The sequence below is a fragment of the Lathyrus oleraceus genome, chromosome 5 (assembly GCF_024323335.1).
Source record: "Lathyrus oleraceus cultivar Zhongwan6 chromosome 5, CAAS_Psat_ZW6_1.0, whole genome shotgun sequence".
Lineage (NCBI taxonomy): Eukaryota > Viridiplantae > Streptophyta > Magnoliopsida > Fabales > Fabaceae > Lathyrus > Lathyrus oleraceus.
This window is the reverse complement of record NC_066583.1, coordinates 161,061,314-161,074,423: the sequence shown is the minus strand read 5'-3', so window position 1 is coordinate 161,074,423 and position 13,110 is coordinate 161,061,314. Positions and strand designations below refer to the sequence as shown.

General features: G+C 36.4%; 1 protein-coding gene across 1 annotated transcript; it reads left to right on the top strand.

Annotated features, from left to right (window-relative positions):
* Positions 1-3,357: 3,357 nt before the first annotated feature.
* On the top strand, positions 3,358-3,885 carry LOC127079417 (histone H3.3-like). The gene has a single exon (XM_051019800.1). The coding sequence runs from the start codon at positions 3,358-3,360 to the stop codon at positions 3,883-3,885; it is 528 nt and encodes a 175-aa protein (XP_050875757.1).
* Positions 3,886-13,110: the final 9,225 nt, after the last annotated feature.

Here is a 13,110-nt window from a genome sequence, read left to right as displayed (position 1 = left end):
ATCTTGCGCGAAGCTCGGACCATCCTGCCCTTCAAGTTTTGGGGATCTTTACCCTCTTGAAAGAACAAACCTTCTAACAGAATTTTATTAGGTTTATCCTTTAAGGGGAACCCAAGCTGACGACGTGCCAAAACAGGGTTGTAGTTAATCCCACCACATGTACCAAGAAGAGGCACATTGGAGAATTCACCACAAGAGTCAATAATCTGCACACCATCGTACACACGGTTATACCAAAAGATATCATCATTAGTGAGAGACATAAGTCCCGTGGACCACCGTAGACATCCTTTGTTCTCCTTGAAGGCGAGCGTCTGTGGCAAGTGCGAAATAAACCACTTGTACAACAGAGGCAAACAGCACACAATGGTACCACCATCCTTTGCATTCCTCATATGCAAAGAGAAATAAGTGTCACCCAACAGAGTAGGAACGGGATTAAGAGTAGAGAAAATCCTAATAGCGTTCACATCCACAAAATTGTCGATGTTGGGGAATAACACTAGCTCATAGATGAGAAGTACAAATATGGCTTCAAAGGCGTCCTTACTCATGGCCTTCCCAAACAAAGTAGCTTTGGCAATGAGGAAATCAGATGGGAGACCTTGAATTCCACCTTTGGTAGTCATATGAGCAACAATGTTAGATACATCTATATGCAACAGATCAACAATCTCTTGGGAAGAAGGAACTCTCTCCAAGCCACTGAACGGCAACTGATCTAAGATAGGTATACCCACAAGATAGGCATACTCCTCAAGCGTAGGCAAAAGTTGGAAATCCGGGAAAGTGAAGCAACGATACAAGGGATCATAGAACTGCACCTACACACTCATCAGACCTTCATCCACCTGAGTAGCAAGAATAGACAAAAGCTTCCCATGGCGAGCTTTGAACTCCAAGGGATCTAATACATAGGATGTAAAAATCCTTAATTCTTTCAAGTTGGGTTGTTTGAAACTGTACTTCTTCTTATTCCTTCTTTGCTTATCCATGTCTGGAAATTTGCAAATACACCTCTTAAGTTCCTTGAAAACTTTTTCATTGTTGATGATATGGATGTGTATGAATGCATGAATGCATGGATGCAACAATCACACTCAAGGATCAAGCAAAACACACCACACAAAGGTCACGGGATGGATCAAGTCATCCTTAATATCAATCATCCATTTTGGTGGATTATGGTTTACACCTTATCAACACCCAAGTTCCATTGATATTAAGGATATACGAGAACTGATCAACCGCGAATCAAGGTTTTGTTGCAAGTCCCGAGCATGGAGTCTTGGTTAAGGACCACCCAAAGGGAGTGTACTATCATTAAACCTGACAAACATGTTCTACAAGAGGTTCCTATAGTCATCATCCCATCTTTCGGATATTATCGGATAAATGACTACTCGTATTCCAAAAATATTCTCAAGAGAGACTCTTATGAGTGTAGTATCGCGTAACAATCGTATCAAATCTTACACTTAAACGACCTTCGCACTACGTCCTAAAATAGGCCACTATGGCCTAGGTAATCTAAGGTCCTTGGCTTCTAAGGCATATATTGGAAAGAGTAATGCCTAACCACGACTACTCGTGTGACATTATTGATCCCAACATAACCTCCACCAAGTGAATGGGCTTGCAAGTCAACTTGCTAAGGAATAACTCCACACAAGTCAATAAGACTATGCCATCTCCTCTCATAAGTGCACTCGAGTTCGGGTATAGAACTCATCTCACAAGAGACCACCAAGCACACAAGCAATTGATATATCAAACAATTCATACATTACAATCAATACAGTCATCCCAAATTTGTACAAAAATATGTCACAAATAATATAAACATACAACACAACAAAGGTAAAAAGTAGGCAAAACCCACTAGGCAAAAGATCCCCAGCAGAGTCGCCACTTTTCTGTTGTGGGGTATTTGTTACCTTTAGATTTATTGACTAAATCAAAAGTAAATCATACAATTCGAGTCGCCACCGCACTTCTATTTATCCAAAGGAAAGGTTAGAAAGCGAACAAAAACCGAGAAGTTTTATCAAATCATAAACTAATAAAAATATCAGAGACCTGGGTAAGGGGGTTGGTTATGCAATGGGAAGGTTTTAAGCACCAAAAACATCCTTAGTACTCTAAGGGAGCCCTTTTTACAAATGTTGTAAGGTAGGTTGGTATTTCTGAAAATATTTGTGCAAACATGATTAGGGAGATGAGAAAAGAATATACAATTTATTTACAATTTTGTGTTTGAATGGATAAACCCATTGCCTACTGTCACACCCCAATTTTGACCCTGAATCGTTGATTCAATACATTCATCATAGCTATTGCATGTCTACATAGCATACCATGCATTCCATACCGCATAGTGCCTAAAATATCAGTCGAAATAATTTTTTCGGATCTACAGACAAACCGGTTGAATTAATCAACGGATGTGCGTCAAATCAGTGGACGAAAAATTTTAAAATTAAGCTTCTAGACATCAATTTTATTAATCTATGTTTCGCGTAGTTTAATCTGGTATGCTAGATTTATTTTTTAGCTAATTTTTTCGGCCACTTTTTGATCAGCTCGAGCCTATTTAACCGGTCAAAATTTATTTCAAAATTAAAAGAAACGCTGTATTTTTCCAATAAATTTATTTCGCACTGATCATTTTGGTGCACTCATTTTGATGTTCCAGGCATTTTCACGCTCAAATTTTATTCATTTTTTAGTCAATTTATTTCACTTTTTATCAAAATGTTTAGAAAAATAAATAGGGTTAATTCTCTTGTTGTTTTAATTTAAGTTGTTTTAAATTATTTAATTTTATTTGCATTTAATTGTTTTAAACTCTTTCTAAATCACAAATCATCTTAACGGCAAGCCTTTTATTTGGTGGGTAATATCGATGAAGCTAGTAATATAATATGTGTACTATTTGAAGGAGGAGACACACAAAAACATTACATGCGACATCTTGCTTTTGGGAAATAGAGAAAATCAATCTATACAATTGGAAATCTACGTTACCCAAGAATGGAAAAGGGGACCTTGTGATCAGAAAAGAAAAAGTGTTGTTAACCTGTTTGCAAAATAAGACTTGAAATTGAATTTTAAGAAAGGGCTCAATTAAGAAGAGAGGAACTGGTTACAAGACAGGGAAAAGAAAAAGGCATCCATGAGATGTCTACCTCCTTCTCAAACCTCCGAAGAACTCCCTCACTGTGCTAACTTCATACCACCCCTATTCCTCTACACAACCGTTGCAATGCACATTCCAATCACCATAACTGTTTGAAACTCAAAACAAATCAACACAATCCCTAATATCTCTCTCCATTTTTACCAAATCAATTTGCAATGGCTCGTATGAAGCAAACCGCTCGTAAGCCTACAGGTGGAAAGGCACCAAGGAAGCAACTTGCAACCAAGGTTGCACGTAAGTCTGCACCAACTACTGGTGGTGTCAAGAAGCCACATCATTATCGCCCTGGAACTGTTGCTCTTCGTGAGATTAGGAAATATCAGAAGAGTACTGAGCTTTTGATCAGGAAGCTCCCTTTCCAGAGGTTGGTTCGTGAAATTTCTCAGGACTTCAAGACTGACCTTCGTTTCCAGAGCCATGCCGTTCTTGCATTGCAAGAAGCTGCTGAGGCCTACCTTGTTGGACTCTTTGAGGACACCAACTTGTGTGCTATTCATGCTAAGAGAGTTACCATAATGCCCAAGGATATTCAGCTTGCTCGTAGAATCAGAGGAGGAGAACGCTACAGAAGGAGGATAACCACCACCATAACTGTGAACCTCACCTTCACGAACACAAAAACAAGGCCTCCATCTTTCCAAATAACACTTGAATACCTCCTACACAACAACAACAACACATAGACCCACATTTCCACCTTCGATTCATGTTTCCGGCGAATCGCTTGCATTCCATCTGAACCCACATGAACAACACTTTTTGTGTTTCACTGTTATCCCTTCAAAATCCACTATAACCCCATGTGATTCACCACCGAAAAGCCTTCATAACCGAACTATCATACACCAAACTTCACCATTTTTTGACTCCGCAATGCTACCTCCACTTCCTCTCCCTGTCAACCGCCACTCACGGAAACCACCACGACGGCACCACAAAATTCTTCCGCCGGAACCGAAACCACCCATAAACCACTTTCTTCAAACTAACCGCAAGCCACGCCGCCGCCTGGAATACCCAAACCCCACCATTAACAAGCTTCCTCTGAAACAACCGCATAAGTTCTTCACCTCCTTTAAAACCGGCGAGAGCTACTCGTCGCGACAATCTCACTGTACGCATCACCACCGCTTTTCACCGGTCCACTCACCACCATCTCGTTCAACAGCGGCAGAACAAGCTTCGTCCATGATTCCTCCCAACAATTCAAACACCGCTCATAGCCATCACGGATTCACCGTTGTAAAGCGAGAAACTCACCATGCAGAAGGGGATTTTATGGATACAAAGAGGAAGAAGAGAGCATGATTGTTCTTTTCCTTTGTTTACTGCTTGTCACCATTATAGACTAGATCGAAAGAGAGAGAGAAAGAGCATGAGAAGAGGGTAAGATCGAGGAAGAGTGAAAGAGATGAGAGTGCGGAAGAGCTTGAGAAAGGTTAAACTGAGTCATTTTTTTACTACTAAAAAAGGTAACCGTTGAGAAGTGAGTGTTCTGTCCCTGCGTTTTTACACTTTCTTCATGAACCCATTATGTTTTTTTTGGTTTTGCTTTTTACGGCCATGCCATGTGTCCCTTTGTGATAGGGTGGTTTTAAATTTCAAAATAAATGATGGAAGGGGTGTGCCGCCCCACCCCATGTTTCAGCTCCTTTTCTTTTATATTATTTATTTATTTATTAAATTTAGATTATATTTTCTTTGTTTTTGTGGATCTTTATGGGATTGGGCTTTAGGCCCAAATTTTTCCTTTAGACACTCCATTTTTCATGAATAAGCTCTCATCATTTTTTTAGTTAATTAATTAATTAGAAGTTTATTTAATAAAGATGTTTAAATTTCATTTAATTAGTAAATTATTTGATGTTTGGTTTGATCGATTTTCATGTGTTTGGTATTTTAATTAGGTATTATCTATATCCATGTTCATTTCATATACATAAGTATTCCCATTTTAGTTTCTCTAGTATTGCATTCCGTCTTACTAACAATCTCCATTTAAAACCCTTTTCACCATATTTTCAAAAATTAATCCACATCATTTCTAAACTAGTTTCAATCATTTTCAAATAAATAGTTCCAAATTTTCGTACATTGATCATATCAATTTAATTTCAAACCATTTTTTTATTAAAATTGGAAGAAAAAGATTATCCTGGATGGAATATCCAGCTATAATCCCGAATATTAGACTCGAGCTGTAAGAGCTTGCAAGCCACAAATATTCGTCTTCTCTTCCCCACACTCCATTATTCAAATCATTTTCTTAATAAAGTTGGAAGAAAAAGATTACCTGGATGGAATATCCAATCGTGGTCCTGAATGCTAGGTCCAAGTTGTAAGAGCTTGTGAGCCATAAGTGTTCGTCTTCTCTTCAAAACACTTGTAAATATGCAAACCATTTTCTTAATAAAATTGGAAGAAAAAGATTACCTGGATGGAATATCCAGTCGTAATCCCGAATATTAGGCTCAAGTTGTAAGAGCTTGTAATCCCTATGTATTCGTCTTCTCTTCAAAATATTTGTAAATATTGAAACTTCTTTTCTCAATAAGTTGGAAGAAATAGACTACCTGGGTGGAATATCCAGACGTAGTCCCGAGTATTAGACCGCAAGCTGTAAGAGCTTGTAAGTCACAAGTACTCGTCTTTCAAACTCCAAAATACTTAATTCCTATCTTAACCCCTTTCAATAAAGATGGAAATGGAACATGGTGGATACCGTGCACTCCTGAGATTAAGATTCGAGGTGGATGCCTCGCCCATCTTAGCTCTCGCCATCATTTAAAATTGTCAATGCGGTTTCTTCAAACCCTTTCTCAATCAAACCTCAAAACACTTAATCTTTATTAAATACTTTTTCCAGTAAGATGGAAATAGAACGTGGTGGATACCACGCACTCCCGAGTCTAGGATTCAAGATGGATATCTCGCTCATCCAAGTTCTTGCCATCACTCAAAATACATCCAACCAATCAAACTCTTTTTTTCGCCGTCGTGCGGTTAATCAGAAGAAAACCATTTTCATAAACGAAGGACATCTTATCTCGAGATGATGCAAAACAATGTTTCGGCCACAATTATTGAGTTGAGATAAGTGACGTTTTTCCGAATGTTGATATGCAAATCCATTCGATGTGTGGTATACGTCCGCTCCTCATCTGTTTTGGGTAAAACAATGTTTTCGTCGATTGATACAATATAGCTTTTGCTAAAATCGACCAACAAACAAACATTTTTCTACCCATAACTACGTAAGCCTTGATTTCTCTGTTGAGATACGTAGGAGCAGGATTTGTAAATCTTGTCTGGCCCACTAATAAAAAACTTAGGTTTAGTCCTTCGTCAAAAATTCAAAAACATTCTCCTCTCTTTTATTCTTTCTTTCCCACCTAATAACTTAAGGCCTAACATTTTAAACTAACACTAACGCACACAACTGACCTAATGGTTCCCGTTGAGTACAACGGACGTGAGGGGTGCTAATACCTTCCCCTCGCGTAATCGACTCCCGAACCCTGATTTGGTTGCGACGACCAATAATCATTGTCGTTCTTTCTTGGGTTTTATCGATATTTCCCCTTTCCTTTTTAGGAATAAATAAAGTTCGGTGGCGACTCTGTTCAGTCCATCATTGCGATCGTGCGATTGCGCTTTGCTAAGTCGTGTTCTCATTTTTTCGAGGTGCGACACCTACGTACCATCTTAAAAAGGAGTAGGATCAGAACCTCGTAGTTCGGGGTAAAAATCTCAAAAGAAGTTGGTGAATTGATTGGTCAAAAGCCCTAAGGTCTTTTGTTATCAAAGGGAGAAAACTCAACCTAAAACCACAGATCCACCATGTGAGGAGAGCTTCAACATGCTAGTGAGAGTTTAACCCTATAATAAGCATGGAAGACTTATAGTCCATCATTAAGGATACAGGTGAGTATTATATCAACTTCTAAGATAACACAAACCTAATAGCTAATTTTTATGAAAAGCTTTAACACAAATCGTCAATGGAACCACAAAAACAATTGAGTGAGTTGTATTTACAAATGAAAAGTATTCACAAAATAAGGTCTAAGTTGACTTAAGATTCAATTCAAAATAAGTGTTATGATATGAGTTTGAAAAATCAAAGGCATAGTGCCTAGGTTTCTAATTTGGAAAGCAATGTTAATGTTTGCACAAAAGTTTGGCTTGGGTTAGAGTGGAGAGAAGAAGAGAAGGGCTAGATCCTAAACATGCAAAGATGAGGGAAGAGAAATAAAACCACTTGGAGTTCTCTTCTTGAGATCATAAAGATGATCCAAGTTGCTCCTTTCCTTTGGACTTAGCAAGCAATAAGCAAATAACTCAAGCAATCAAGCAAATAATCAATCAAGCTCCAAGGAATCTTCCAATTGGCTTTTGTATCTCTTATCATGGATGTCCATGACAATGGTTCTTCTAATTGGCTCAAGTTTAGGATCCCTATCACACAAGAACACACAAATCAAAAAGTTCCACAATGCAAATAAAAGAATGGACAAGAGTGAGTTTAGAACTAGGGTCCTTTCAATGTCATCTTCAAGATTAAGCATTCTAAAGGCATGAGGCCTAGTGGCTCTTCAACATATTTAGCATTCTAAAGGCATGAGGCCTAGTTGCTCTTGAAACTCCATTTAGCATAGGCAAGGTCCTAAAACTAAGTCCTTTCTCCATTTGCATTGGGTTCACACAAACAAAAACAAAACAAGCACAAGGCAATAGTATATACACAATAATGTGGTCAAGTGAGCAAGAGGCAAATTGCATTAACATAAACATGAGCTCGAGTGAGCAAAGGGCAACGACAAATGAATTAATGAGCAAGAAATTAAATTGCATTAAGTTAAATTGCAAGAATTAAATGCTTGAATTAAAACTTAGTGATTAGTAGTTAGTGTTAGTGTGCCATAAGGCAATTTAGCGCTATGTTAAGCAATCGTAAGTGGACTAATGTAGTAGTCCCACCTATCTGAGGCCGGTCAATAAAACTATAGGCAAACAAACACAAGTTAGAGACCATGACTAGTAAGCCAAGCTCCTACAACTTGCCATGCCAAAAGAAAAGAAGAATGATCTTGTATGGATTTAGGTTTTTTGCTTGACCAAGAAGCAACCTATCTCTAATGCAAAGCAATTCACTTGATCTTTGATCAAGATGAATTTGATTTGGATCAAAGAAGGTTAACCCCTCATATGTCAAGGCTAACCACCAATCATTAACTCATTGATCAAAAACAAAAAAAGAAGCAGAAGAAGAAGAAATGGAATATACATAATTGAAATTCAAATGACATAACCAACACATATTGATCAAACATGAATGGAATCAACATCAATCAATGGTAAATAGAAGTGAGATGAAGCTTAGAAGTCAAGAAACAATAAAAATATTTTTGGTAATTTTTGGAATTAAAATAATACTTGAATTAAAATAAACAAATAAAGATCAAACTTCAAATCCAATTCAAATCAACTTGGAAAAGTCCAATTGGATCATCATAAGTTCAACATGGTCAAACAAGGTTTGACAAAAAAAATTCATCATTTTTTGAAAACAGAAACTAATTTTAAACAATTAAAAATGAAGAAAAATAACATAATTGAACTAAAATCTCAAATAAATCTCAAATCAATTAAGAAATTAATGAGAATATTTTTCATAGATTCATCATCATTCAAAGATGTTAAGAAAATATTTTTGGCATTTTTGAATATTGAAAAGTTTTTTAAATGAATTAAAAACAATCAAAAATGAAATAATTCATAAAAATTATTAAATGGAATCACAAAAATAATTAAAAATCATTTTTATAAACTAGAATTCAAGAATTTTTTTTTGCAATTGGTCCCATATTTTTGTGATTCTAAATAAAGAAGTTATGAATTTTTAAAAATAATTGGAATAAAAGAAAATTAAAACAGAAATTAAAAATTGGAATAAACCACAACACTTGGATCAACGCTCATTAATTGACGTGGCTGATCCAAGGAACCAGAGGCGCGCGCGTATGGTTATCCATAGTCAACAGCGAAATACATGGATTAAATGAAAGTCATAACCACCAAGGGCTAAGATTAGATATGGAAACAAAGATCCAAAGGCCAGGAACTCATCCACGTGGGGACGGTGGTGGAAACCACCGTCTTCTCCGGTGAGACTCACTGTTCCGGCAAGAGTTGCAGGTTTCAAAACCTTCACCAAAACTCACGATCCATATATCATTAGAAAGTTGGGATGATGTACATCACCCCTGTGCCCTTAGTCTCCACTCAAGATCGCTATAGGGAGAGAAATCTGAGATGGAAAAATATGGTGTTCAATCTGAACTTACTCAATTCACAAAATTAAATGCACAAATCAATTGCCTCTCACGTAAGGACTTTAGAGGTACGAACCAACACGAAAAATGATCAATATCCAAGGAGATTCGAAGGAAAATAGTTTGAGAATCAACCTTTGAAGTGCAACTTTTCAATGCTTGATCCACTCCAAATCTTTAGTGCAACTTGTTCTTGAGGTAGCAAGGAAGCAAGGCTAAGGAATTGAAGTTCAAAGATCAACCAATGAAGTTGAAATTTGAACTTGAAAAATTTAGAAAAAAATCAAAATTCCTTTAATGGAGGGTTAGGGTTTCACTTGCGCAGAATTTCAGACGCCTTTAGGTTCCCAAATGAAGTGAAATGAAGCTTCTATTTATAGGCAAGGCTGGTGCAAGTCATGAAGAAACTCGTGTGCATGTGAAGTTGGGTCCTCCATGCATGGGCCTGTACAGGCGCATGGGAGGCCCAAAAGCAATGGAAATTAAGTGCTAAACATCACGCAAATGAAATTGGACGTGCATATTGTAAGGTGTAAGTTTGTGCATGGAGTTTTATCATGTTATGCATAATTGAAACCAAAACTTCTCCTCTTCGAAAATGCCATTTGCAAAATTGAAACATAGGCATGTGGGTAATGGTTGGAAAGGTCTTGACATGAGTAACAAATGTTATGTTGAACAAAAATACATTTGGAGTTGGGAAAATATTGAAAACTGGTCATGAAGTTCAAGGTACAAAACATGTATATGGAAATTTTGCCAAAATGGACCAACTTCAAACCCTTCTGTTTCAATGATGCAAGCCTCAAATGACAAAACCTTAAACATAAAAGTTGTATGTATTTTCAAGAAAATTTGCACTTAAATTTTGCATCATTTGGATTTTTTATGATAATGTTATGGGCACTTGATGTTGGACTTTTTCACATTTCAATGACTTTGGTCCAAAGTGACCTATAATGTTTTGTATTATCACATGTGTTTCTTTTTGGATTATGAAATTTTGTCCAACATAAAAATTGAATTATGCATCTTAAACTTTCCAATGCACTTGGTCCCACCCCAAAAAAATGAAAAATGAGTGAGTTAGGTTCTTGGGAAGTTGACCCAAAATTAGGGTTTCATTCAAAATGACCTATAATGTTTTGAAATGAATGATGACCTTCCAAGCTTCAAATAAATTTTTAATGAACATGAAAGTTGTTCATAAGGTTCTTAATAACATTGTTTCTCTTGGGGTCATCATCATTTGACAAACACATCAAAAGTTAGGTCTCAGTGGATTTCTAAATAGTTAGATGAATTGACTAATCAACTTCTCAAAGCCAAAGTTCAAATCTTGATGAATGAATGATTGAGGACACTCACATAAGCTCATATATGCATAAAATGATGAATTAAAGAACTTCCCTTGATTTTATTTGATCATAGGTTGAGGTTGCTTCATGAGCAAGGCACAGTCAATGCACAGTTGAATTAGGGTTTCCTTGGGAAACAATCCTCAAGCCATTTGGTTTATATTTATCAAATTGACAAATTGAGATACTTTGGAGGCATATATGATGATTGAGAGCTTTGGGAACCATTGTCATGCTTGCTTTAAACTTCATTTGGCCACTTCAATGAGTATGGGGGTCTCCTAGGAGCCTTGGTTCACATGATTGCTCAAGCTTCAAAACAAGCAAGGTTAGTGACATATTATTGTGCTTTTGGTTAGTAAAAAAAATAAGAAAAGCAATAATATACAATTCAAGCATGCTTGGTGGTCTCAAACCAACTCACACAAGTCCCACCCCTAGGGTAAAGGAGCCAAGATGCTATGATCCTTGAGGCAAATGCAAATGAGCAATGATATGATGCCATGAGGGATCTTAGGGTCAAAATTATGGTCTTACACTTACACCAACCACTATGATAACTCAAACCTATGGCTAATGTTTATGAAAATGTTTTAACAAAGGTGGCCATTGGAACCACAAAAATCACTTAAAGTGAGTTATATTTACAAGTTAGGTGTATTTACAAAATGAAGTCAAAGTTGGATTAAGGTTTATTCACAAATGAGTATTGGAGAAAAGTGTTTGAAAATAATCAAAGGCATAAGGCCTAGGTTTCTAATTTAAAAACAATGTCAAAGTTTGCAACAAAAAGAGTTTGGCTTGGGTTAGAGTGGAGAGAAGAAGAGAATGGCTAGTCCTAAACATGCAAAGATGAGAGAAGAGATAAAACCCTTGGAGTTCCTTTTTCTTGACATCATAGAGATGATTCAAGATGCTCCTTTCCTTAGGACTTAGAAAATAACTCAAGCAATCAATCAAATATTATATTCAAGCTCCTAGGATCTCCATTTGGCTTGTCTCTCTTAACTTGGTTACTCATGACATTGGTCCTTCTTACTATCTCAAGATGGAATCCCTATCACACAAAAACAAACATAAAAAAAAGTTCCCAACATAATAAGAGGAATGGACAAAGAATGAGTTTAGATTTGGGGTCCTTTAAAGTCAACTTTAAGATTTCGCATTCTAAAGGAATGAGGCCTAGTTGCTCTTTAACCAATTTAGAATTCTAAAGGCATGAGGCCTAGTTGCTCTTGAACTCCTTTAAGCACAGGTAAGGTCCTAATTCTAAGTCCTTTCTCCTTTTTGCATTGGGTTCACACAAACAAAGACAAAACAAATCACAAGACCACAATATATTTATATACAATAATAAGCTTAAATGAGCAAAAGGAAAATGACATAAACATAAAATATGCGCTAAAGTGAGCAAAGGGAAAAGCAATATGAATTAATGAGCAAGAAAGTAAATTGCATTAAAGTAAATTGCAACAAAATTAAATGCTTGAATTAAACTTAGTAGTTAGTAGTTAATGTTAGTGTGTCATAAGACAATTTATCGCTATGTTAAGCAATCGTAAGTGGACTAATGTAGTAGTCACACCTATCTGAGGCCGGTCAATAAAACTATAAGCAAATAAACACAAGTTAGAGATCATGACTAGTAAGCCAAGCTCCTACAACTTGCCATGCCAAAAGAAAAGAGGAAAGCCTTGTATGGACTTTAGGTTGTTTGCTTGACCAAGAAGCAACCTATCTTGGACCCAAAGCAACTCACTTGATCTTTGATCAAGTTGAGTTTGATTTGGATCAAAGAAGGTTAAGCCTCTCATATGTCAAGACCAACCACAAATCATTAACTCATTGGCCCAAAATAAAAAGAAGAAGTGAGATGAAGATGAAATGAATAAAAGGAGAATTCAAATGACATAATCGAAACACAATGATCAAATGTGAATCAAATCATCATCAACCAATGTAACACAGAAGAGAAATGAAGATTAGAAGTCAACAAAGTCAAACATATTTTTTTTGGTATTTTTAGAATTAAAATAAATGCAAAATTAAAATGGACAAAATATGGTCAAACCTCAAATTCAATTCAAATCAACTTCAACAAGTCCAATTGAATCATCATAGGTCTAACATGGTCAAACAAGGTTTGACAAATTTTCTCAGCAATTTTTGAAAACAAAAACTATTTTAAAACAATTAAAAATAATAAAAAATAACA

What these genes read in the sequence shown, in the direction of transcription:
- LOC127079417 (XM_051019800.1), top strand. Translation starts at nt 3,358, where the DNA reads ATGGCTCGTATGAAGCAAACCGCTCGTAAGCCTACAGGTGGAAAGGCA.